Source organism: Gasterosteus aculeatus, chromosome 14, assembly GCF_964276395.1.
Source record: "Gasterosteus aculeatus chromosome 14, fGasAcu3.hap1.1, whole genome shotgun sequence".
Lineage (NCBI taxonomy): Eukaryota > Metazoa > Chordata > Actinopteri > Perciformes > Gasterosteidae > Gasterosteus > Gasterosteus aculeatus.
In genome coordinates, this window is record NC_135702.1 from 2990974 (window position 1) to 3017290 (window position 26317).

Genomic DNA, 26317 nt, shown 5'->3' on the forward strand with positions numbered 1-26317 from the left:
CCGGACCCTGATTCACAGACGGCCGCTCGGCAGTGTCGAATCTCCTCGTCATTATCACCGTCCTTCGAGCATTGGAACGTGTCCGTGCAGTTTCCGTCTAAATCTGGGACACCTTCTCCAGGTCCTCTACGATCAGATCCGGCTCTTTGACATGACTTTTAGCGGACAGGCTCCCTCCTTCCTGACGCGAGCCGTTCCCGTTCCCCACCGACCCGACTCCTGAGCTCCGTCTACTGAAGGCGGCCGGCTGCAGCGGCACCACGGCGTTCCCTCGGATCCGATTGGAGCAGGGCCTCTGGAGCCTGATGCCCTCGGAGCACAGCTGGAATTTGAAAGCGGCCTGAAAGCCTCGGCGAAAGTTCTCGTTGAAGAACCCGTAGATGATGGGGTTGACGCTGCTGTTGAAGAAGGCCAGCCAGTGAGCCAAGGGGTACACGTAGATGTTGATGACGCGGTGCTGGTGCTCCGTCAGGCTGCCGTAGTCGCTCAGCATCATCAGCGTCCACAGAGGAAGCCAGGACAAGATGAAGAGCAGAGCCACGATCAGCAGCATCATTATCACCCGATTCTTCCGCTTGGATATAGTGTGGCGACCCTCCACGCCGGGTCTGTTGGTGCCCCCGCCCTCATCGGACACGCTCCCGGTGCCCCTCGCCTGAGGGATCGTGGTCTTGCAGAGGGTGATGCCGATCCGGGCGTACATGACGACGATGAGGCTGAGAGGAGCGAGGTAGATGTTGGCAAAGAGGACGGTGGTGTAGATTTTACGCATCTCCTGATTGGGCCAGTTCTCCCGGCACCAGTAGAACGGGCGGGTGTCGCTGCCGGTCACTATTCGCACCCTCTGCTCCCTCGTGACCTGCAGCATGACGCCAGAGGGACACATGATGCACCCGGCGAGGACCCATATGACGACGATGATCAGCTTGGAGGTGGCGATGGTCAGCTTCTGCTTGAACGGGTAGACGATGCAGCGGAACCTGACGCAAAGGGCATTGGAGGAACTCGTCAGGGGGGGAAAAAACAAGACTCACAAAAGCCGGTCAAGGCCTATTACGGCTCTTACCTGTCGACGGCTATCGCCACCAGAGTGAACACGGACGCAGAGACGGAAATCCCTTGAACCGTGCCGCTCACCTTACACACCAAGCTCCCGAAAGGCCACCCTGCGGAACCAACACAGTTAAGTTAAAGGCATGAATGGATGAAGGACTTTTCCACTAAAAAGACCTCCAAGTCCAAAACCAATCCTGACCTGTGATGATGTTGTCCACCAGAGTGGTGGGCATGCAGAAGATGCCGACCAGCAGGTCGCTGATGGCCAGGTTGAGGATGAACAGGTTGGTGACGGTGCGCATGTTCCTGCTGCGCAGCACGATGAAACACACCACGCCGTTGCCCACCATGCACACCAGGAAGATGAGCAGGTAGGAGACGGTGAAGACCGCAGCCACCGCGGGCTCGTGGAGGTAGAAAGCCACGTAGGTGACGTTGCGGTGGGTCGGGGGGGGTTCCGGCGCCCGCGAGGAGTTGGAAGGGCTCAAGCCCTCCCAGGTGGCGTTGAGGTTCTGGGTCATGGGGATGTCTGGGTGTGAGAGATGCAGGCGGAGGTGTGACGGATCTGCTTCTTCTGTGCACGCACGTTAGGTTAAATATCAAACGTCCAGAGGAACATATTCTGGTTAGAGGACATTCCTGCAGGCAGAGACACGGAATCAATCGGTAATCACATAAAACAGTGGAATCCATCCAGAAATCAATAGTGCAATCCTTGTGTTGTGTTTTTTATTGTTGTTGCTGGGTTGATTCTCTCCCATCTTTGATAACGGCGTGTTCAGCGGAATGACCGCTCCGCTCTCGGAGCTGTGCCGCATCAATCATCCACACGCGTCGGCCTGGGACGTAATGAGGTTATTATTGACTCTGCGGGTCTTACACATTCTGATGGAGTTTGGGGAAAGATTTACCTCGTGCCAGACGGCTGACCTGAATTCAGTTCTATACAATGCATGTTTTCTTTTGAAGCTCTCACTTCACTCCTTGGCTCAACTTTGACTGTGGAATCAAAGAGACAAGTAGGCCGGGGCGACTAAGAGATGGATGTTTAATAGATGAGGTCAATCAGTATTTACTGTTTTAATCAAAAATCACAATGCGCTTAAGTATTTGCGACAGTAAATTTATTATATTTGTTTTAAAGAACTGTAATGTAGAAATATGTATATAGAAAGTGAAAGAAATACCATAGAAATACCATTTATGTCCAGCATACTATATAAATAAATATGCTGTGTGCCATTGTAAGATTCGCTGCAACCCAGCAGTTTAAAAAAAAAAAAAGGATAATCCGAGTTATGGAGAGTATTTGATTACAGCCGCACAACCAGATCTTTCATCATACGTGTGCGGCTCGTTATAATGCAACACGGGAGCCGAACGTAGTGCAGCAGCCACCCACCCACAACCCAAGCTCTCAGGGTCTGACGATCAGCAGCACTTGGGAGAGAAGAATAAGTGGTTTCGCTTGAGACCCTTTGCTCTTGTCTCAAGCTTGATTCCATAATTACACCCAAAAATAATTGCTGTTAAACTGAGATTCGATTTGCAATACAGGTAAATATCTTCTATCACTCTTAGTTATTTAAGGTCCTTTTACTTCTACACATCTGAGGGGCTTTTTCTTCAGTCTTTACGTCTTGTAACTGAAAGCCAGACAACTTAATATCATCACACTGAATAAGCAAAATTAATCAGCAAAGCACTTGGGAGGAGAATAGACGCAAAAGTGAAGGGGAAAGTTTCCTCCAGAAGTAAATAATTTAAACCAAACCTCCTTTCCCAATTCATTCTACAAGACGCCCTCGTTGTCTTACCTCGTATCCGAGTCGTATTCCTCTCTTCTTTCTGGACGACGTGTCCACAAACTCCATGCATTCAGAGCGCGAAGCTGCACGCTCTCATCCCCACGTGAGACCCTGCGCATGTGCTCCGTCTGCAGACTCCGGTGCTCACAGGAGACTGGGAGGAGCTGAGGCACCACGGAGGTGATGCACTGACGCAGGGGTCGGCGCAGCCGAGTGCATCTCTGGAGCGGTTGACGGTCTGCGTGTGCACGTGTGCATCAATGCTGTCCCCGACAATGCGAGCAGCACACCGGGACGAGGTCTCCGCTTTACTCGCACACCTGCATTACAGATGATGGGAGACGCGCAGGAGTCAGCCTCACGTATAGAGGAAGGGATGTTCACAACCTTCATGCACTTTAATCCCTCCGAGCTGCCCAAAAGATGCACACGTCTCACACATTAACACGCACATTTCAGCTGATGATAACCGGATTTCGAGTCGTGTTTAAGACGCTGGCTGACATCATCAAGATGTTAAAGGTCAAATGCAGACATGATCAAACACTCACAATAATATCTCAGTAATGTCATCTTGCGGTAGCTTTAATTGATGATCGTTGTAAGCGTGAGAACCACTTCAGCCCCACTTTGGGGCAGAAACATGCCTCCGTACCTCGTGCTTTTATTTAAAAGGGACTCGGACATGAGAGCGACGTGTAAAACCTGCATCACATTTACATTAAACGGTCAAATCAGTGTTACAATTACAGTGACAACGTCACGCTCACTGACCAACAACTCAAAATGAAAATAACAACACAACCTCTGAGCTTCAATAAAACAATGATTACAGGCTTTATTTTTGTTCTTATTGTTACACATTTCAGTGATCTGTGACAAATAGACACTGTGTGATAGAAAAGTCGTCATGAATTCATCCAAAAAGACTTTTCTGTTCATACGTCGCTGCATGAGAAAAGAGAGTCATTAATTCGGAGACACAGACCTCCGCGTCTTGTGGAATAAGTGTCAGACGGCGACCGGATATAGCTGCAGCTAATAGCATCTGTGCAATTGCTTTGACTGGAATACACATTTAATTTAGAAAAATAAAACTCTGACATGTTCTCGTGGAACATCCGGAGGGAAAACACACTAATTGCTCCCGACATCTGAGAAATGACACAATCTGCAGAGTGCGGCCAGACAATCCCAGGGGGTTGTTAAGAAGCTCAGTCATGGGATGTACAGGCTGTGTGTGTCTGTGCGTGCGTGTGTGTCTGTGTGCATCTTAAGCCAGCAGGTGCAGGTTTATCGAGTGCAGTTGCAGGAAGAAGCTGATGAGAAAAGAACCAATTCATACACTTGGTATGAATTGGTTCTTTTCTCCAGACTTAATTAGATTCCACGTGGTCAAATCTCTTTCACTAAGAATCGTTTCACCTGATATTCGTTACCTCAGAAAAGCAACACAATCATTCCTGCAAAGGAAAACGCCCTCCAGACGGCCCACGCGCCTGCTTTTGTTTAACTCAAGCCATTATTTTGATGTATTCTTTAACATTACTGCAACAGAAATGTGGGGGATGCAAAGTTCAAAATTCAACAGGGGGTCCGCAAAGGCACTGCATGGGGGGTCGCGAAATTTTTGGTTGATAAGACAAAAAAAAAAAATGAGGTCAATCAGTATTTACTGTTTTAATCAAAAATCACAATGCGCTTAAGTATTTGCGACAGTAAATTTATTATATTTATTTTAAAGAACTGTAATGTAGAAATATGTATATAGAAAATGAAAGAAATACCATAGAAATACCATTTTTTCCACAAATTTAAATGTCTTCAGAATTGTATTGTCTTCTTTATTGTTACACATTAACATAAATCCAACATATTGTAGCGAACGGATAAACTAATGGAGAAGACGTCATCTTTCAGTCCACAGCAGCTTTCATGCTGATACGACATCAGAGGCACCAGCCAATCAGATCACGTTCACGCTCACGTAAAAGCGCAAAGCTCGAAAATAAAAGATGGCGGACGAAACTGTGTAGAATAGGGGGTCCCTGCTCCATCTCGCCATCAGTTTGGGGGTCCTTGGCCTGAAAAACGCCGAAGACCCCCGTTTGACGCACTCTAAAATTCCATGATTTTTGAAGACATAACAAATTAATAAGGTAAAATAAATCAAGTTCTCTTTTTTTTACAGTCTGGATAATTGCATTAAATTATTCTGGCTGATTAAACCTCTCGAGTGGAAGGCGGGTCAGAGCTTTGATTGGAACCTGTAACTATCAGTCCACCAAAAACAAAGACACAAGTGGGCCCCCCCAGCTGATTCAACGAAGCCTCTGGAAGGTTCCACTCTTTAGTGCACGCGCGCGCGGCCCCCGATGTCTAATCAGCCGGATTAACCCCACCTGTGTGGACTTCCAGTCAGCACACCTGATCTGAGGTTAGTGACGCTGCTCTCTTTGCAGAGCGACAACCGCGCACAAAGTCCAGCCAGGCAAAGCACACGTTGCAACAGGACACGGAATCCCTCTGCGGCCGGCTGGTTGTCAACAATTGCACCGTAAAAGGGTTTTAAGTACGTTTTATAAACCCTCGGACCGATGAGGACGCATTTGTTTATTGGTTACCGTCCTTTAAGGATGAATCATTAGTAAAAAAGGACCAAACAGATCAACAACCCCAAATGTTAACAAATCCTTAAAGAATTGCTCTGTGCAGATTGTTGCGCTTTCGGTAAAGAAATAAGAGAAACGACGACACGTGTAAGAATCATCTGAACGTTTATTGTGCTCATTCAAAACACGACTCGATAAAAAAGAGACAGACAGCTTTGGGAGTAACTGTTGGTTATGCAGCACGTACGATGGTTTGTTCAAAAAACGTTGTATTAAATTGTGGAATCGGATCCAAGAAGTCCAGATGAGCGAGGAAGACCCGCTTTGTGATGTCTGTATCAAAGCAGCTGTAACAGTCAGGTGCTCCACATCTGGATCATCCGTGTGATTGTGAACGCATGAATCAAAAGGTCTTATTGCGCAGGTTCCTTTTCGTCAGTATTTCAAGCGATTGAGACGGATCACACATTTAAATAAGTGTTAATATCCGGAATCAGAACTCGATAAGCAGTACACACATGATCAAACAATTTGAACGAGGACATTTAAGACACTAAATGGGATTCTGATGAGGATACATGAGCCGGTGAAGCTGTTGACTTTCACCCCGGGAGCTTTGAAGCAGAACTTCCCTCCAATCGTTGATTTGCATAAAATACGAACACTTTAAAAACAAAATGTACTCAAAGATTTAAAAATGTATCACAGTTTGAATATGATCACGATTCAAAAAGCAAAATCCATCTCAAGCCGTTTCGGGTTTAAGTTCAGTCGAGTGCGTGAGAATGTTCCAGGCAATCGTCTTCTACCCAACGTCAGCACGGAAATCATCAAACAAAGAAAAAAAACGCATCTTGTTTTTGGGATGAGAAATACAATTCTGGTGGAATTACCCTTTAAAAACATGGCAAATACATACATAATCTTTTCATCTTGACAAAGAAAAATACAATATCTTAAGTGTCACAGAGCAGGAACTCAAGGAGAAGATCCAGAGACCCCCCCCCCCCCCCCCCCCCCCGAATAAAATCAGTGTTTGATCACCATTAATTGCACGACAGATGTTATATATATATATTATATATATATATATATATATATATATATATATTATATATAATATATATATATTATATATATATATATTATATATTATATATATATATTATATATATATATATATTATATATATATATATAAAATGCCTGGCGCCTACAGAAATATAAGAGGTAGCGCTACATAAAAGGTAGAATACGTCTATATCTCCTGTGGATACGGACTACAAGAAGACCTTCAGATTTCCACACATGGGGGGGGGGGGGGGGTGTCTTTGGTAAAGTCATACTTTAGGGTCGAGCAGCTCATCTGCCCAGAGTTTAAATACAATAAATAGAGAAAAAGGCGGGAAACATATGGGAAACTAGACAGAAACCGAAGTTCCCGTCTGCGTGACGGTCAACCGTTTCCGCTGAAAACCCACCTGACCTTCCGTGACCTCTTGGATGAGTTTGATCAACATGCAGGTACTTTATAAATAATCGATATGCCCATAAATACTACATGAATCTCCTGTAGCCCTTTGGTTTGCTGAACGTGGAGGAGGATTTGAATGCGTCTCCTCAGCCGTGTTTTACTCTTTAGATTTGAACTCCGCTGAAAGCAGCTGTACAAGAGGAGAGTCTGCTTTGGTTTGGTGTCAAATGGATTAAAGAGAAAGAAAAGGAAAACAGTTTGAGATAAAATACTTTGGCGTGCGCTTGTTGACGTACGCGTTCGTTAGATATTATTGTCTCATGACCTTGAGGAGCCCTTTGGTTTTCTGCTGGGACTCACGAGGATGAAGAAGACATTTAAAAGTACCAACCAAGTGCTTCAAATTCAAGACAGATACTTCCAGCCCTTCGGATTTAAATCACATGGAGGAATAATAGTATATTAAAAAATATATATATAATATATTTTTATATATTATAATACATTTTGTTATATTTTATTATAATAAAATATAATATATATATATATATATATATATATATATGTATATATATTATATTATATTATAATAAATATTATATTTTATTATAATAAAATATAATTATATAATATATATATATATATATATATAATTATATATATTTAAAAAAAACATAATTTGGTACAATAGCACAAAAACGGGGATGTTCCGCCGTCCGCTGCTTTGGATAATTCATTCACAGATCGGTTTCGGAGCCCTTCCTCCAGAAGAAAGCCTGGTCTTCAGAGTTCCTGCCCACTCGAATCTGAGGCAGAGCTTTTGTGTACGAACTCCTCTCGAGACTGAAAGAGGGCGACAGAAGAAAGCAGCAATTAGGGAACGCTGCACGAGAGCAGAAAATAAAACAAAAAAACAAACAAACGCCGTGAAGCAGGAATGCACTTTGCCTCCAGAGAAACGACGGCAGGCAAACGCCGGCCGGTACTCACTCACTCGGCCACAGTGGGGGACTCAAAGTAGTGCTCAGCACGTCGAATGCGGGTTAAGGAAAGCCGCGGATGGATCTCCTGCGGGGGACAAAAGAACCTTTAAAAGCACGTTCCTTAGAGCACGGAAGAGCCAAGCGGGTCAGCAGAAAGCACGAGGAAAAAAAGTGGAGGCAAGCGGGTTTTAGTCTTTTTTTTTTTTTTGTGTTACGGCATCACATTCGTTAGCGACTGCAAGTTTGAAAGCAGAGAAATCTGCGCATTAAGCCTTTAGAAGCAAAGCGATCCCGGGCTCGTACTCACTATCCACAGATTTATCGCCCAACATGGGCTCCTGCTCCATCAAATCCATAGAGATTTTTATACTGGGTATATTTTCATTGTAGGGGTAGTCGGACTGTGGGAGGACGGAGGGAGAAGGTTAACACTTGCGGACGACCACGTGACAGCGACGGGTTTTAAGTGCTCAAGTTGAACAAACTCACAAATTCGATCTCGCTGTCTATGCTCCCCTTCTTCTTGCTCTTCTTTTTCTTCTCGTCCTCCTTCTTCTTCTTGTCCTTCTCCGGGATGACGTCGTCCAGGTAGCTGAGGTCGTGCTGGGAGAACACGTAGTCCATCGCCTTGCGGACGGCGACCAACGCCAGGATCTGCGGGGGGGGGGAGAAACAGCGATTGGCTGATTGTTTTTTTTCCGCCCGGATCGAGCTCTACGCCGCCACCGCTCCTCACCATGACGGGGAAGACGATGGCCGCCACGGTGGACTTGAGGATCCAGAGGAAGGCCAGGCACAGCGCCTGGATGAAGGTGAAGAGGTGGATGCGTCTCTGCGGCACGTGGCGCAGGTAGATCAGGTCCGGCTGGTGCTTGGCGGGCATCAGGAGCAGCTGCAGCCGGTCCATGAACTGACCACAGAGCCAAAAGACACAAAGCGGGGCGGGGGTCACGGCGGGGTCACGGCGGTGGACGAGCGTGAGTCACACGCGCCCGCTAATCGCTTTCGTTTCTGCAACAAGCGTTCAACGGGTGTCACTCGAGCCGTCAGCCTAACCCAACACCCCCCCCCCCCCCCCCAACCGCACGCCGGCGGCTCGCTGAACCCGTTCCGGCAGTCTGTTCAGAACTGCCATCGCTTCCCCCAAATCGGTGAAATGAGACGCGCTCACTCACCTGCACGCCGTTGAGCGACGCCACGCCCATGTAGAGGAAGACGCCGTAGAGCACCGGCATGGGGATGAACTGGAGGGCACAAGGACGCAGGTCATCGATCCGGAGCGTGCGACTGGCTCGAGTTACGTTACTTTAGGGCGACGACGCATTCCAGTCGCGGGAAACGTTAAGGGCCGTTTATCGGTTGCGTCACAGCTCGATTTGGAAAGGAGCCCACAAGCGGCTTTACCTGGAAGGTTATTTTAGTGGACGACTCAGCGGTGTGACGGGGCACTTAGCTGCCATTAAGTGCGGGGTTTGGCAGCTGCTTTGACAGCATTACCCATAAAGCTTTGCAGCCGTAAGCTAATATCAGACAAGGTGCCAGTCAACCCGGGAGATGTTCGCATCTTTTCCAAATTCACGTCACCACGATAAATAAATGACCCCTGGAAGAGGAACGTGGATTCACAGGTTCACAAGTGCAACACCCAAAATGTCCACAAGAGGGAGCACCGAGCCCAAATATCAATAACTTCACTTTGGTTTTTTTTTTGGCAGCTTCACGTGGGAATGGAAACTTGATAAGAGCGTTCGGCTGCAAATGGACTATAATCCCGGATGAGCGCGCTTATTTCACATCAAATGACTTCAACCAAGAAAGTCCCTAATGGGATGAAAAGAGGACTTGAGAGTGTTATGAATTTGAAAGGGCTCGGACAGTCGTTTGTCCTGAAAGAAGCGGACAGTAATCCTCGTTTTCGGGGAAGAATTAAGAGGTCCGGGCAGTACCTTGAGGATGGGGGCCATGAAGACGGAGAGCCCCGTCAGCAGGAACACGAAGATACCGGTGACCCTTTGCTCTCTGGATCGGTGACAGAAGAAAAGAAGAAAAACACTCAATTAAAAAAAAAACAGTAATGGGCTGAATGTCCCAACCACTCCCCATTTCCCGGCCCGCGGCGCGTTCTTCTGGTACTCTCCGTCCTCGGCTTCCCGCAGGAGGAAATAAGGCGTCTGTACATTCTGATCGCTCACCTGACGCCCAAGAATTTGGGCATCTCCCCGGGCGCCGACGTCTGGGTCTCCATTTTCAGCGAGTCGATGTGGGCGATGGAGATGACGGTGGCCGCCACGTACCACGGCAGGCCCATGAAGGAGCAGATGATCATCAGCACGGCCACCAGGAACAGATCCAGGTGATAGCCCGCGCCTTTCTGAGGAGAGCGAGATTCTCACAGCAAACCAAAGTACACGCAACAAGAGAGCATTCCTCCGGGCTTTAGGGGGCTCAACGCTGTTGTCCTAAAACAGTTTCAGGGATCTGATCCAACCAGCTAATGACGGGTCATAAGCCACACTCGTTTACCACAATCCTCCACCTCGCTCTCCGCCACCCTTAAGGTCGCAGAGGTCATCGTTTCTGGACAGTTTGGCGATTTAATGAGCTTCGTAGAAACGAGTTCACATTCCACAACGTGGCGTTCAGGGGCTCAGGGGCGAGGAGGGAGGGGCTCGTGGGAGAAGCACAGGTGATACCTTGTTGGCTAATTACGCTCTGATGCAACAGCATTGCTGCACCCGAGACGAGGGGGAAAAGACTCCCTCCAATAAGTGAGCTCGCGTTATTTGAGGAGCTGGACTCTTTGAACCTCCGGAGCCGCCGGGCGACGGAGCGAAGGGGCCAAAATGTGCAAGATTGCACATTTGTGTTGTGAAAGCGTGCGTGTGCATCAAAAATGGGGGAAAAAGGGAGAGTTGTCAGAGCGGAGTTTGTGCCCAGTACAATTTGTAGTAAATGTGATATTTGACAACCTCACCTTTTTTATTCATTTCATCAAACCCAACAAATCTTTGCGGCCGGGCACCAACCTTGAGTTTGTGCTCCTTCCTGTTGACGATGACGGCGGTGATCTGCTGGTCCATAAAGATCAGAATGGTGACCAGCAGAGCCGGGATGGTGGCCGCCAGGTACACCCACCAAGGGTTGCCGCCGAACGGGGGAATGAACCAGCTCCTGTGTGGACTCGTGGGCTGTGGACAGAAGGCCGGGAAGGTTAAAGCGAAGGAAACAAACTAATTCCAGGTTTGTAAAATAATCTTTTTAATCTAATAATCTTCTCGAGTGTCATCGCGGAAGTGGCTGAAGAAATCACTGGTGCGTTGTTGCATGACGGAAATCGAGGCCGCGGCCCAACAAAGCCGGCTGTGTCCTCGCATCACCCGCCGACCACGCCGCCAAGCCGGGGCGGCCTGGAAGCCGCCCGAGGAGCATTTGAGGCGCCGCGACATCCGAAACGGAGCTCGCCTTAAGTTTCACCGCAGATCGCTGGCGAGGGCCTCCCGGTGGGGGGGGAGGGGGGTGATTCCACAGACTCCGGGAGGCCCTCGGGTACGAAACGGCTCCTCCACGCACCTTGAATTCCCTCGGCACGATGAGCTTCGGCGTGTCCACGCCGACGTAGGCGTCCACGCCGCAGAAGAGCAGGATGGTCAAGATGATGGCAAAGTCACTGATGAGCTTCCTCACCTGGAAGCAGGAAACATTTACAGCAGGTCTCAGGGCTTCGGAGGTTGTTTTATTTAATCGTAGTATGAGCTTTTCTGTTCTTAAGACCTTCACCCCGTTATACTACGTGTTTGAAGATGAACCAACCGGAGCTGATGGATGAAAAAGAATGCAAACTGGATTCAAATAATAGGGGTGGGAATCTCTTCTCACCTCACGATTCGATTCAGAGGTCAACGATTCTAAACCGATTATTGATTCTAAACTGATTATCGATGCATCTCAATTTTTCAAAATGTTCTCAAATCTGAGTTTGCTACTCAAAGGTTGCTAATCACTTCCTACTTTATTTGATAATTAAAGAAAATCAACAGATAAATTACCTTCTCTAATTTTTTATAATATTTCTCTAATATTTGTCAAATACCGGAAAAAAGTCAAAATCTGTGAATATCTTGGCAACTTTCAATACGGATCGACTTTTGGAAAATGGAAATAATGAGGTAAGATGTGCGCAGGTTCCTCCATAGTTCGGTAAAGTTATTAAATATTCAGACTCAGACTGACGGACCGGTCTGCGAGCTGGACGCAGTGCTCTTAATGTGCCGGTAATGATGGTAAATGATGGTTGTAGCTGGTTGTCATCTACGGTCCACTACGGTTACCGAAGGGGGGCGTTTGTTTTTTGACAACGTTTTATCTCGAAATTTCGACTTTCTATCCCCTTACATTAGTGCGGAAATGGGCTTCTATAGGTGTGTGGACGCATCACTCCAGCCAATCCAAAGACGAGGTTTGTAACCAATCAGGTGTAGAGACCAGGGTGACTGGCTCCGCCCCCTTACTGTCAAAAAGAGAAACAGCGAGCGCGTAGAAAACACCTTCGAGCGCGAGCAGAGACTAACCTCGCGAGCGAGGAAGTTCACGCTCCGCGAGCGAGCAAGTATCTCGCGCGAGAAGACAGACCTTTTTTTAAACTTTTCTGAATCGAGACCGAATCGTTCTAGAGAGAAATCAAAAAATCGAACCCCTATCAAATAATACTTTCATTTTGCTTCTTGAAGGTGGGTAACGGCCACACAAAAGGCCGCCTTGTGGGTGACGTAGTCCGTACACCGTCACACCGCTAACACGCCCCCCCACCCACACTAGGAGTCCACATCCACCGCTCACCGTGGTGGGGAAGAAGCGGCTCGTCTTGAACGTCTTCAGCGTCATGGAGCAGGTGTAGGTCCCGAAGAACAAGATGAAGGACATCAGGGTGATGTCGGGCACGAAGCCACAGGCCTCTCCCAGCAGCTCGCCGCCGTAGTGGAGACACTGGTGCTTGGTCAGGGACGCCCAGGTGGCGTTCTCGGCCTGGACAGACGGGGGGACAAACGGGCTCCTCTTTTTAATTTTGTGTGCGGGGAAGCGGCAGCGTCGCTGCTAAGAATGTCTCAAAACGACGTACCACGTCGGTGTCGTTGGACCACGGGTAGACGCCGTACGGTTCCGATGAGTTGCCTGGCAACGAGAACAACATCAATCCCAGAGAAACAGATGTGAACGCAGACAGCGTCCACAGCGGAATCTCCACCGTCCAAATGGGATTGGAGCGCGAGGTCTTACCGGGCGCGCAGTTGCAGTCGTAGCGGTAGAGGGTGACCAGGTCGGCGCTGTAGTTGGGGTTGATGGGGTTGTGATGGGAGAGCTTCAGCATCTTCTTGAACGCGTCGTAGATGAAGATGAAGCTGATGAGCGCCGAGAAGCCCTCCTCGGTGAACCGCGTGAAGTACTGCACCAGGAAGCTGGCGTCCGTGGCGACCAGCACCAGGCAGAACACGGCCGACCACAGGCTGATCCACAGGCGGAACTCCAGGTAGTCCAGCCTGTTGTCCCTGAGGAGGACAGGACGGCCGCGTGGGTCAAGAGTCATGTTTTATACCCGAGCGGTCAGAACCCACCCGACTTTCTCGCGGGTGGGTTCTGCAGAGCTACGGCTTTTATTTAAAGCACGTGCAGCTTTTCCCTAAATGGAGACGGATGAGCCTGTGCGGTGCGTCTCCTGACGCGGCAGCTGCAGACGGACCAACAGCTGCCGCTGACTCAGCAGCAGCCGGCACGGAAACATCGGGTGGGCACGGAGGCCTCGATAAGTCTTCTCTCAGTGCAAAATGAGAGTGAATTATTAATAATGGAATCAGCGTGGCGTTTGGTAATGCTAGAAGAGGCTTTGTGTGGGTGGGAGGGCCTTCGATAGCCATCGGGTATTGAGGAAAATACGTTTTAATCTGTGCATTTAAAGATATAAAAAGGAGCAGATATTACTTTCTTAAATGTTACTGGATACATTTCCTGCTTTCCCACCATTCAAGGTTATTTATTCTGTTGGATGCACTTCGTTACGTTTTCTCCTACATCTGTTTTTACACCAGGGTGTGTGCGGCCATTCAGGGCAGGAAGCACTTACAAATTAACAATCAGCCGGCAACAGATTTACAATAAGCACCAAAAACGTTCCGGGCAGGACGATGAAGCAAAGCTGCCATCAGAATATTCAGCATTTATTTGAAATATAAAGAGGCACGAGGATAGGACAGATCTATAAATTTGCCCGAAACGCTGTTTTTCCAACCCTTTTCCCCCCCTCGGCTGACGTCCTGTCATTTCAAAGCGCGCCCGATGAGCCGCTCACTTGCTGAAACCGTAAAGGAGCTTCTCAAACACGAGCACCGGGCCCGTGCTGCTGAGGATCGTCAGGGGCTGACCGGCCAGCAGGCAGAACACGGTTCCCGTCAGCGCCGTGCCCAGGAAACTCTCCAACACGCCCTGCACACATGGAAACACACACACACACACACACACACGCACAGCTAAAGCAGCATGTTTTCACAGAAGAGATAAGACGGGACGGGACGGCCTCGCGCCGCCGCCAATTAATCGCGGAAAGACGTCACGCTGCATCATTTCGTCGGCATGCGCTTACACGGCTGGAAGCTTCGTTTCTCCCCGACGGGACGGGCCGGTTTGATTTCGGCCGCGTCAGCCGCTCATTCTCACGGAGGACCCGCGGGGGCGGGGATTCCCTCCCCTGTGTGTGTGTGTGTGTGTGTGTGTGGGACACTGAGGGGGGGGGGCGGGGGCTTGGAGACGCTGGCATGACGAGGCTACAGCGCTAATCTGGATCTGTGGTTATTTACAGCAAATCTGCAAGGCGGGACCTCGAGCAGAGGGAGGGGGGGGGGGGGGGGGGAGGGACAACCCCACCGCGACACGGATGCAGAAGTTCACGTTCATTATCCAACTGTCCCACACGCAGCAGGTACAGCAGATGGGAGCAGCGTGAGCCCTTGAGCTCAAAATTAGCATGGCTTACCAGCTAAGGGGGGGGGGGGGGGCGGGGCTTAACACAGGACAGCTCCGTCATCCCGAAACAGATCCAGTGACACACCTTTAGAGACATATTCCGATTCAGGGCCTTTGCTCGATTCTTCAGTTGGGAGGGTTTTTTGTTTTTTCCCCCCTGAGGAAAGAAACCGTACTCGTACTTTAGGACGAAAAACCACGTGACCCAGAACCGCACCTGCATGTTTTCCGTCGCGTCGCCCAGCAGCCCTCCAAACGTGATGGCGTTGGTGACCGTGCCCAGGTAGATGAACAAGATGGCCGACAGCGACTGGATGTGCAGCGCGTCGCAGAAGTCGCTGGCAAAGAACGGCAGCTTCCTCTTGATATCCAGGACGAGACCTCCGCAAAACCTTGAGGGGGGGAGGCGAAGGCGCTCAAGTCAGCAGGCGCAGGCAGTAACGTACAGTAAACGACGGGGGGGAGGGGGGGGTTCCACAAGATTACGCAATAGGGAAGCGCTCAAACAAATGCAGTCATGTGTGCGTTTCCTCGTTGGCAACTTATTTCCAGGTCATGACTTTTACTTCAACGATGGAAACAAGTCGTCGAGATTGAATCGCTGCCTCACACGGGGGGGGCTCGGCGCGAAGCGCTCCACTGCGATTGGGATTCTCCTCCACACCATCCACACCACACGGCGCCGGAGTGAATTACTTTCTAGTGCGCTGAAGCTCCTCGCCGACCTGGTGGCCTCCGCCGCCGCCGCTTCCCGCATCGTGGGGGGTGTCGCCGTTCATCTGAGGGGCCTCCACCCCGGCGTACATGTTCTTCCTATAGAGAATTAAAAAAAAAAAACCGTTACGTTCCACAAAAGCGTGTCGCCGCTCACAACTAAAAGAAAACATTTAACAGCATTTAGGATTCGGTGTAAATATGAATGCATGTGAATGCAGCTGGGTCATTTTGCAGACATTAGGATAATATTTAAATATATTATAAATATATAATACTATATATTGTATATATTATATAATAATATTTAAACACATCCAGTCCGACTCGTCTGCACTTGAGCCACCTTCACAGCAGCTTAGCAGGGCGGCTCATTCTAATCTGTAATCTTGCGATAATTATGCGCCTTATAACCCTGCTGAGTAAAAGCAAACCAGGCGACGTGCGCAGCCGATTCATTCATTCATTCATTCATTCATCTGGCGGCCGAGGGCGAACCTCTTGTCCGAGGAGGGCAGAGACTTGGGGGGCTCTATCCTGATGTTGGGGTCCCACTCCCCGGGGGGCAGCACGATGACCTCGTCCAGGAACTCCTCGATCCCGGCCAGCAGGTCCCGCCGGTCCTTGGCTTTGTAGGCGATGTCGTGGAACACCTGACGGCGGGCAAAAAAATGCAAATGCAACCAAATGTAATATTGACAAACACAAAGAAGTCTTTCACGTCGCACTACTATCTGGTGACTCCAAAAAAGGGCAAACATCTGATAAGCTTGTGACACCGCTGGTGGAGGAGGGGGGGGCTGTAAGGGCTGAGGATATCCTGAAAAAGCTCCTCCTATCCTGCCGTGGTAACATGAGAAGGGGGGGGGGGGGGGGGGGGCAAGGTGCTCCCAGGGTCGGGAACGTCACGAGTTGTCTGTTAACATTCCTCGGAGGGGATAAGTGGGGCGATGCGAGGTAGACGGAGCTCAGCACACTTTGGCAAAGCATCAATTCACACGTTCAATGGTTTCCTTGACTTTCCCTCTGGTGCAAAAACAGGTTTGTTGGGAAGAAGCACGGTGGCGCGTTAAAGTACCTCGTCGGACATCAGGGTGGCGATGGCTCGTCCGATTTCGTGGTAGGACTTGGCTTTACCTTTGGGGCCCAGCAGGACAAAGAGAAATCTAGGAGACAACAAGATGAGGCGTTCAGGGCTCGTCGGGAAAGTCCGGCCCCCTCGACATCGAGAAAGAGCGCCTCCACCTCTACCTCGTGGGCACGGGGACCTCGGTCAGAGCGCCCAGCATGACGGCCTGCTGCAGACGCACGAACGCCACGAAGGGCGTCTCCAGGAAGTCCACCTCGCCGATCAGCACGTTGGACGCCTCCGCGTCGCGGGGCAACTTCTTCATGAACTTGTTCTTCAGCTGGAGGGGGCGGAGACAGAGCGGAGACCAGTGAGTACAAAGGAAACGCCGGCGTCCCCCCCCCCACCCCGGGCGGAGGACGCCGGTCACGGCACTCTTGAGAAACGTGGCGATTAAGAAGCGATTGCGACAACGAGTGGCGTTTCAGGTAGCGCCCGCCCCTTCCTGGAATTATGTGGCGAACGGGCAGCTTGACTTTGTGCCACCTGGTAAACACAGTATGAAAATGTTGCATTGTTGCACCGAACTGATATTCAGAGCACACAAAGAACGTCGGCCGCGCACCAAAGGAAACGCAAACAAACTGATGATTAACTGCGGCCAATTTTGACACGTTCAGTGACCTAAATCCGGCTTTTCGTCCGCGTGTGGTGCATCGACAGAGCTCGCGGCCAAATTACGACTGGGCGGGTGAGTCACGGCGGTGAGAGATACTGCATGTGTGGCCCACAGAAACTCCCGGGACAAAGAGGGGACACAGAAGGCTGTTGTTGCACCGAGCCACAGGGTCTTATCGCTCAGGACGTGAGGCTCAAACACACACACACACACACACACACACACACACACACAGTGAATGGGGAACCGTTATGGTCGCACGTCTCTCCGCAAACAATTCAAAAGGAGCGGATTACCTGATCCCGCTCGGGTTTGTCGGAGAAGTCGCTCAGGCTGTTGGAGGTGAGGTTTCTGTGGGACGTAGCGGGGCTACCTGCAGAGAGGTGAGAACACGGTTGGGGTCGAGGAGGAGGAGGAGGAGGAGTGGCACAGCTGCGGCGGGAGACATTCTTGGCAGAGGAGGAAGACGAGTCCCAGAAAGGAGGAAGAAGAAGAAGGGAAATGTACCGAGCGCTCAGGAGCGCGCTAAATGCGGCGAGGGGTTAAGCTGACTAACGGCAGATGGTCCTTCGTCCAGGTGCTCCAGGGGAGCCGCCTGCTTTCTGAGCATCGGCGGTAACTCGCTCGGGGGAGGGAGGGGGGTGGGGGGGGGGCAGCTACTGGCAAACGGGTGAGGATGTAAACTGCGGGCCGTGGACCTGCACGGCCTCCTCACTTACAGAGGTATCCCATGCTGGAGCTGCGGGTGACCTCACACAGGTCCTCCGGCTGCAGCGCGTGTGAACAAGGCACGGCGTGCTCGGAGGGGTTGCGCGCTGCGTCGCGGGGGGGGGGGGGGGGGGGGGGGGGCAAGAGAGACAGACGGGGAAAAGGAAGGAAGGAGGGAGGAAGACCAGGACAATGAGAGCAGAGAAAAGACAAGTAGAAGATTAAGAAAAAGGAAGAAATCGGCAGTGTTGGGGTGAGGGAGCTGAGGGGGGGGCATTACCGTTCTCCTGGTTGCTAAACAGCCTGCTCGCGCTGGAGACGCTCTTGCCGATGTCGGCGAGGGAGCGCAGGTTGGACTTCTTGGTCTGGTGGCGATGCCTCCGCAGCAGCGTGTACGTGACCTTCTCCTTCAGCTCCGCCTTCAACTGACCCGCCTCGATCTGGCTGTCGGTGATCAGCTCTGTCAGAGCGGACGCGTTGGAGATCAACGTCGAGCGTCAACAGATACATGCGTGTGCGTGTGTGTGTGTGTACACACACTTTCTTCAGTCAGCGCCACTCACCGACAACCTGCGGCAGCGTGGAGGCCTCCAGGTCCAGCAGGATGGAGCCCTTCTCGATGCACGTCTTCAGCTCCATCAAGCTGTGCAGGGACAGCGTGGCCACGTGGGGCTTGCTCCAGCGCTCGCCGCCCGCCTCCACCTTCTCCTCAAACTTTATCCATCTGAACAACGGGAGGGGGGGGGGGAAGAAGACACAGCAGCGTTAAAGGCGCTTTCACTGTTTTGCACAAAGCAGGTAAAAGTCACTGCGCGTCGTGAAGGAGACGCAAACTAGTTCAGGCAACGCGCAAAAAAACGAGACAAGACGGGTCCCCTTTCCTTTACTAAACAACCCGCGGCGTTTTGTGTGTTGGTCACAAAAGGAATAAGGGATGCGGCGCGGCGTTGAAACGCCAAGTAAGATCACCAGAGGGGAGGAAATACACGATGTGCTGGGACAGCGGCAGACGTTCGTACCCACGTGGCTAAATGTGAGACGTTGCATTACTTGCAATGAGCTCGGCCCCAGAGGAAGGACTCGGGACAAGGAATCTTTTCAATAATAACCCTCACATGTCAGCGCTACAAAAGGGCCATTCTGCAGAGGCCTGAGGATGGGGTTTCCTGCGGGGGATAGAGTGACCCGCTGGCTTTGGTCCACACGCTCAGACCAGCCGACTTGCTCAGGGGGGGGGGGGGGGGGGGGGAGTGAGCCCGGTGCAACGGAGACACCGACAGACTTCATGCGACGTCCCTTCGACGCTTCCATAGAAATATTGCAAAAATGGGGCGTTTCCCTTCTGCCTTTATGCAGCATTACTGTGTACATATCTCGCTCTCTTTAAACCACACCTTCCAGGAAGAAAGAATACATGCACGAGTTTACAGGAATATGTAAAAGCGTTGAGATCAAGCAGAGGTTCACTGCAGTGCACTTTCAATGCCAAACAAACAGTAACATCGTGTCCCGGTCCGCCCATGTGGGAGTTCTCCTGGTCTCACAGGGGCCGGCACGACAGATCCCGAATCGGATCACAGCGGGCGGGCAGGTCACCGGAGGCCGGGCCGGATTCCCCACGCGCACAAAACACGCTCATTCATTAAGGGGTGGGAGGGGGGGGGGGGGGGGGGGGGGGTCGAGTCAGCGGCCCACCTGGCGGTCTCCTTCCACTCCATCTCCTGCCCGTCCACGGCCAGCAGCTCGTCCAGCTCGGTGAAGAGCTGAGGTGGGGGGGGGCCATCGTCCTCCTCCCCCAGGATAAAACGGATCCTCTCCGCCGGAGAAACTGCGCGGGGGGAGAAGGAGGCGAGTGAGGAGGCAGCAGACGAACAGTCCCGACACCATCTGAGGGTGTCAGGGACGGTCGACGATTATGCAAACACACGGATTCGTAAATGAAGTTACTATTTGATCAAAGTGACTCATCGCTCCGCGGATTAAAAAGGCACAATGTGTGTTTTGAGCAAAAGGGAAATGGGTTCATGCATTTCTGACACTTGTCTGCAGAGAAGTTAATGAAAGAAAAGCTGCCGATTGACCAACTTGACCCCTGAAACAAAAACAAAGAAACAGAAAAGACGCAGGTATTTGAGCCGGCAGGACCCAGAACTGTGTGTTCTTCCTGAAGCACAAGTGGTAAATCACACAAAAGGCCCTTCATGCATCTCGCTCTCCAACCGCCGGCACCCGGAGCCCTCCGGCGGACGCCTCCACAACGTGACCGTGCCGTAACCCTGTAATCCCTCGCGCGGCGCACCGGCGCTCCACTCAGGGTGGCGGCTGTCCAAAATAGCACAGCGGGGAAACTGTCGTCCAACCCTAAGCTACACCAAGGTCAAGAGCGCCGTCTTTTTTTTTTTTGTGTGTGACGTCGCGCGCGACACTCAGCGGCGTGCACGGCTCGCCTCTTCGGGGGCCCGTGGCCGGTGCCGTCGGCGAAAACCCGAGGCTCTGTTGACACAGTTTGCACACAACAACTTTTTTTAAAAAAGGGTTTGCAAAGAGTCAAACAGGATTACGAGGATTTAGATGGGAGGGCTAAACGGCGTTAAAAAGAAACCCGACGAGCCGGGAGGTCTCGGCGTGCAACGGCCTCTCTGGGCGGTAATTTTTTGACGCAGCCTCACCGCCACATCTGAGGACATATGACGGCTAGCAGGGGGGGGGACAGCGGAAAGATGTTCAAGTCAAAAAACGGTGTCTCTGAGGTGGGGGGTTTGTTTCCCGCTCTGCAGGAGCGGCGGGGCTCTGTCCTCTCGGTCAACCGTGCGCGACTGTTTACACTCCAGATCTCCTGCAGAGATACAGCGGACAGAAGCCGCAGTGTGTTTGCCTGCGTCTTAAAGGGCGCACTTACAAGTCAACCGGGGCACGGTTTAAAAAAAAAAAAAAACCTGCGTCTGTGTTTGTTTCCACTTCCAGCGAGACGCCGTCGATGAACCGCAAACCTGCAAACTGTTGCATTAAAGTGCCGATTCCCCTTCTGGTCGGTCTGGTTCCCCGTCAGCTTATACGAAGACATTTGATTGGCGGCGATTGGCGAAGACTGACCGATCACGTTGCGCTTTCTGTGAAGCGGCGCGTGTGATGAATGGGGGCGACACCCTCCTCGGGGTGACTAAGCAGCCGGGATTACGCCGGTGTGAGAGGATTACCCAGGTGCTCGCCTGCTGTGCAAAGTCAGCCTGTGATATAGATAGATAGATATAGATATATAGCTACTATATGAGGTTTCATCCCTTTTTTCCCTCTTGGAAGGGTTTTCTTTCATTTTTTGGGGGTTGCACACAAGAGCGTCTTTCTCTCAGTTTACCTCAACAACGATTCAAGCGTGCATTTGCGTTTCCTTCCGTCTGCTGCTGCTGCTGCTGCACGTCGCTCTGCTTTGATTTGTTTCTTGTTTTCTTATTTCACCTCCGTGGAAACAGCCGGTTGTAAGAACCAGAGCCGTGAAACTTTGCTTTCCAAATCCCCTCCGTCTCGAACCCCACGGTGAGACCTCAGCGGCCCCCCCCCCCCCCCCCACAGTGTTGGTTTCCAGTCTGGGCCTTTTGATGTCGAATTCCTGCACAGCGATAATTGCACGTCTTCCAACGCGGCCGTAATGTTTGCCGCTGGTTTAACGACGTGTGGTGGTGACGCAGTTATTTAATTACACGGCTCGTTGTCGAGTTAAAAACTAACCACTTGATTTGATGCGTTTTCCTGCCGTTCGGTGGTGCTTTTGTGATCCTGCTTCACTCTTTGATGAAGCGATCCTTACTTGTTCCCCCTCAGTGCTAAAGTATTGTTCGGATCGCCCGTTGCTAAACAGGTGTTGTTGTTTTTCCGGCCTCGTCCTTCCTCATCGACCGTTTTTTTTTTTAATCTCCTGAGAATCCGGTCAGAGCGCAGTGCTAATCACCGAGGTGACGGATGATACCCCGCTTCGATCTACTTCACGCGCGTTAAGCGCCACGTTCCACATGTGCTCACTCACAGCCGCGATAACCACGCGAGCGCTGCAGGATCGATCGAAACGCACGCGGCGCCGTCCTTCCCCGGGACTCACTGAGGGGTTTGAGGACGCCGGCCGCGGACTCGTCTGCGTAGTCCCCGTCCGACTTGTATCCCTCCGCGCCGTGGTCGGCCCGCTCCCGCCTCTCCTTGTGGCTGGACTTGCGTCTGTGGCGCCTCCTGCGGCGGTAGCTCTTGGGGACGTGCACGCCAATGTACACAGTGTGGTGACCTGCAACAAACACGACACAATGGAGAAGGAACGCGGGTCAGATTACACTCGGCGGTGTGAAATCCTTTCTTATCGCACGGCTACTTTGACGCATTAGTGTTTGTTTCCTTGTCGCTTATTTCCCAATCAGGAAGCGATACCGAGCGGCAGAGACAAATCAACGCCGATAGCTTCCTACACGGCAGCTCGTACGGGAAAATGGAGACGTTATGACTCCGGGAAGCAATCAGAGAAACCTCCAGCGCGGGAGCGAGATTAACTGGCCGAGCCGCGCATTCCAGAAAACCCGTCTCGCGGCCTTCCTGCCGGGGTCCACCCGGAGACCACCTGAGGCCCTAAACAGAGCACTTCCGCCACATTCCCGATGGAGACGGAGCGACGAGCGGAAAAAAAAAAAAAAAAAGGCACGTGGGCGTCTTCTACGTCCTCATGTGGCTTCAGCTGACCGGATGTCAGCACTCGGCCTGTTGAGGAACGCTGAGCCGAAGTGAAACTTTCCCCATCCGACTCGTCACCATCGGCCACAAAAGGGACGGCCGCGGTTTCCACCTGGACAGTTGGGTTTTTACAGTTTGTGAGGAAAGACGCGGAGACACAGTCGTCCCCGAGCTTACCTTCCACCTCCTCCTCGTCGCAGACGTGTTTGACGAAGGACGCTCCTCTGTCCAAGACGGCCTCGTCCTCCATTCTGCGAGGCGGACGAACAAAAGGTCATTTAATGTGGCAACAAATGTGATATTTTGTATCATCTAAAAAGAAAAAAATTGAAACAAGGCTTCAGGGTCAGATAAACCGGCACCTCCCTATTTACCCACAATGCAGCACAACACACGAGGAACACATTTCTCTGTTTCTTTTCAGTCAGTGAGTTTGTGCGTAGATTTAAACTGCTTCACGGGACGAGACATCTTCTCCGGCTACGCGACCTTTACTCATCCATTGTGACCCTGGACGGAAGGAATGTGGGATTTAACCTCAAGCTGCACCTTTCCTCCGGAGCGGCTCCGCAGCGCAGAGATCACAACAAGTGACGGAGGCCACCTAAACATCTGCATCGAGGCCCCCAAAAAGCACCACGTTGGATGCGCGTCAATGGACACGCCGAACAGCTGAGGAATCCCCATCTGGGACGATATCATCTCAAAAACACAAACCGCTGAACAAACAAAGTCCGGAAGGATACAACGTGTTCCCGCGGGGGCACTGCGAGCTCCTCTGGTCCCCCCCCCCCCCCCCCCCGTGGGGCCACGGTATCTGTCCTTGAGACACGTAGCAGACGTCACTTTGGAGCGAGGAGGAGGAGGAGGAGGATGATAGTTAGTTTACACGCTACGCCCGGGGGAGGGGGGGGGGGGGTCACCGGAGAGGTCAGGTGGTATCGCCTGGCCTCAAGACTCCTCGTACGGGAGGCTGAGTTCATCCCGAACCCTGAAGGAACATCTGCCCTCCCAATTAGCGTCCCGCTGCCGACGTCTCCGAAGCGAGTGAACCACGTGGACGGAGGAGGAGGCTCATTCATTCCTGGGAAAAAACAACAAGCAAGGGTGGAGCTGCTCCGATGCACCAGGTAGTCGCCGGGGGGGGGGGGGGTTTATGTGCATCGAGGAGGGTCATGTAACACGCGGGGGGGGGGGGGCGGCGGCGAGGGCCACACAGGAAGCTGGTGTAGCTTTAGCTCACGGAGCCACGTTAATCTCTCCACTGAGGCCTCAGACAGGGAGGAGGAGGAGGGGGGCCCTCATGATGGGGAACACGCCCCGGGTGGTGCACATACACACAGGATGCACGAGAAGATGACTGCTTTTGAAGCAGACGGGGGGGTGTTAGGAGGAACGAGCTACGAGGTGAAGAAACGTGCTCCTCAGGCTCCGTCAGTCGCCGACGTGATGCAACGTCGAGCTAAAAACAAAGCCGAACAGGGACCACGGATCTCGTGTTGGTGCATGAAAGCGCTGATAAAGAACCCGCGTCCCCCCCCAGTCGCTCACGCCGTAAACAGGAAACCACCTTCTTCTTCTTCTATTTCCTGCCGTGATGTCCCCTTCAACGCTTATGATAAACGGAAGATAAACTGGCAGAGTCGTACTCGCTGACCCGGTGGAGGCAGGATAAACCTGTCGGTGCGTGAGGAGCCATGGGGGGGGGGATCAGCTGCTAGGGATCAGGGATCATCTCCCATCTTTTTACAGCGTGACGCACCCCCCCCACAGGACGGCAGGGTGGGTGTCCCCGGCACAGCCAGAGCACTTTAGGTCACAGCGAACAGGTGAGCGGCCAATTAGTGGTTTGTCATTTCAGGGCGGCAGCGGATAATTATTTTTCACCAGCAATTTTTTAGGGTGGGGGGGGGGGGGGGGTCAGTTCCATTTTCCTAGAGGGGCAGAATGTTCATGTTTCCCCCAGAGGGAGACATCCCCATTGGAGAAGCTGCAGGACTATAAAAAGCCGGTGTTGGTAGTTTATAGATTGACGGATAACCTTCTGTGATTAGAGGTGACAAAAGGACACCGCCCCGCCCCCCCCCCCCCTCCCCACACCTGTGCTCAGGTGATCATGTCATTTATATGCTCCAATTAAAAAACAGTAGCCGACTCCCTGACTTTGGAAATCTCCCTGTGAGCAAACCCTTTGAGTGGATGAGGAAACGGGTGGAGCAGAAGAATGAGGAATCATCTCCTGGAGATCTGCACCCACTCAGCTGTTGGTTTCTGGGTTTCACTTCTTCTTCTGTGGTGGGGGCACCAGTAAATACAGAAGAGGGGGGGGGGGGGCTGATTGCTGTACCTGCGTCTCACTCACGCTGACCGCAGGTGAGAGTCGTCACACTGCACGTTCGTGTCGTTAAACGTTATAAGAAAGAAGGGCGGAAGTGGGCGTTTCCGCGACTCGGAATAAAACCGCCAAGGCTTGATGTCTTGCGTCATTGCGCAACGTGGAAGCACACGCTGGCCCGCGTGAATGCGGATCTGTGGTGGGTGTCAGCGCGTAGACCACATGGTCCGCGAGCTGCAAACACAAACACGCACACGCACACACACACACACACACACACAGCTTTAGCGCAAAGCTGCAGCGCAAACACCTTCCCCGCGTCTCCGTAATTAAAGGCGACACGGTTCTCGTCAAAAAGGATTAAACGCAGCGCGGCGGCTTCAGTCGCGACCGGTCTGAAAACACAACGCAAGTGGCGCGATCGATACACTGTAACAAGTTGTGTAACATTTACGCACGGGCTCGTGTGGCGGAGCGAGGCCACCTGGAGCCCCCGAGTCGCACCTGGGCAGCGGGAACAAAGAGCGCGTCTACTCACTTCTTCTCGGAACTCATGGTGGCCGCGATCGCCTTCAGCTCCACCGGCCCGCGGTCGGTGGACTTGATCGCCTTCAGGTTTCAGGAAACCTTCAACTACTCGAGACGATCCAAAACTGTTAACGTGGAAAGTTAATTTAAAAAAAAAAAAAAAAGTTTTTTTTAAAACACAAAGAAGGCAAAAGCAGAGGAGCTTTTTCTTTCTCTCCTGGTCGGGGTGGAAGCGGCGCGCGTCTCGTCTCCTGGCGGTTTCGCGCTGGTTCTGGTTCGCGTGCGGAGGAAACTGTGCGAGGCAGCGCGTCTGTTTCCATATTTAAAGTGCCATCCCTCCTCCTGCCGTGACGCCACCGGGGGGGAGGGAGGAGGAGGAGGAGGAGGAGGGGGGGGGAGGCAGAAAGTTGCTTCTGCGTGGCGCACCAAACATTGACAATCGACCCTGGTTCCCCGGATGGAGCCAAACAACCAAATGTTTAGAGTTCAGTGACTTTGTGCTTTTGTTCACACGCCTTTTAAATAAGACTCAACTAGTCCCTGTTTTCAGTCAAGGGATTTAAATTTAGCAGTAACACACACACACACACACACACACACTTATGAGGCCACATAACCATCGATCACCTATTTC

The 26317-nt window shown here is 51.5% G+C and overlaps 2 protein-coding genes across 8 annotated transcripts; both read right to left on the reverse strand.

Moving 5' to 3' along the window:
• On the reverse strand, positions 1–1661 carry LOC120832017 (neuropeptide FF receptor 2). Its single transcript, XM_040198023.2, has 3 exons — positions 1256–1661; positions 1067–1166; positions 1–980 (listed from the first exon to the last, which is right to left on the reverse strand). The coding sequence occupies exons 1-3, from the start codon at positions 1575–1577 to the stop codon at positions 98–100; spliced, it is 1305 nt and encodes a 434-aa protein (XP_040053957.2). The 5' UTR covers positions 1578–1661; the 3' UTR covers positions 1–97.
• A 5560-nt stretch (positions 1662–7221) lies between these two features.
• Positions 7222–26016, reverse strand: LOC120831983 (electrogenic sodium bicarbonate cotransporter 1). 7 transcript variants are annotated; one of them, XM_078088889.1, is made up of 27 exons: positions 25694–26015; positions 22998–23071; positions 22207–22383; positions 19809–19941; positions 18677–18837; positions 18394–18573; positions 18125–18220; positions 17702–17778; positions 16909–17066; positions 16736–16823; positions 16156–16310; positions 15640–15756; positions 15161–15335; positions 14273–14406; positions 13207–13475; positions 13049–13101; positions 12769–12954; positions 11503–11616; positions 10959–11120; positions 10125–10303; positions 9879–9951; positions 9108–9176; positions 8669–8842; positions 8422–8586; positions 8240–8333; positions 7944–8017; positions 7222–7792 (listed from the first exon to the last, which is right to left on the reverse strand). In XM_078088889.1, the coding sequence occupies exons 1-26, from the start codon at positions 25708–25710 to the stop codon at positions 7974–7976; spliced, it is 3324 nt and encodes a 1107-aa protein (XP_077945015.1). In that variant the 5' UTR covers positions 25711–26015; the 3' UTR covers positions 7222–7792; positions 7944–7973. The 7 variants fall into 7 exon arrangements, with proteins under 7 accessions (XP_077945015.1, XP_077945014.1, XP_077945019.1 ...); XM_078088888.1 differs by having other exon boundaries at positions 7940–8017; XM_078088893.1 differs by lacking the exon at positions 18125–18220 and having other exon boundaries at positions 25694–26016.
• Positions 26017–26317: the final 301 nt, after the last annotated feature.

Bases quoted from the DNA above. Each gene is read 5' to 3' on its own strand.
- LOC120832017 (XM_040198023.2), bottom strand. From the start codon at position 1,577: ATGACCCAGAACCTCAACGCCACCTGGGAGGGCTTGAGCCCTTCCAAC. The intron at 1,167-1,255 runs GTCAGGATTGGT...TTGGTTCCGCAG, and splicing joins GGTGGACAACATCATCACAG to GGTGGCCTTTCGGGAGCTTG. The intron at 981-1,066 runs GTAAGAGCCGTA...CCTTTGCGTCAG, and splicing joins GTGGCGATAGCCGTCGACAG to GTTCCGCTGCATCGTCTACC.
- LOC120831983 (XM_078088887.1), bottom strand. The intron at 14,407-15,160 runs GTGCGGTTCTGG...CCATGTGTGCAG, and splicing joins ACGCGACGGAAAACATGCAG to GGCGTGTTGGAGAGTTTCCT. The intron at 8,843-9,107 runs GTGAGTGAGCGC...CTCTGTGGTCAG, and splicing joins CGTCGCTCAACGGCGTGCAG to TTCATGGACCGGCTGCAGCT.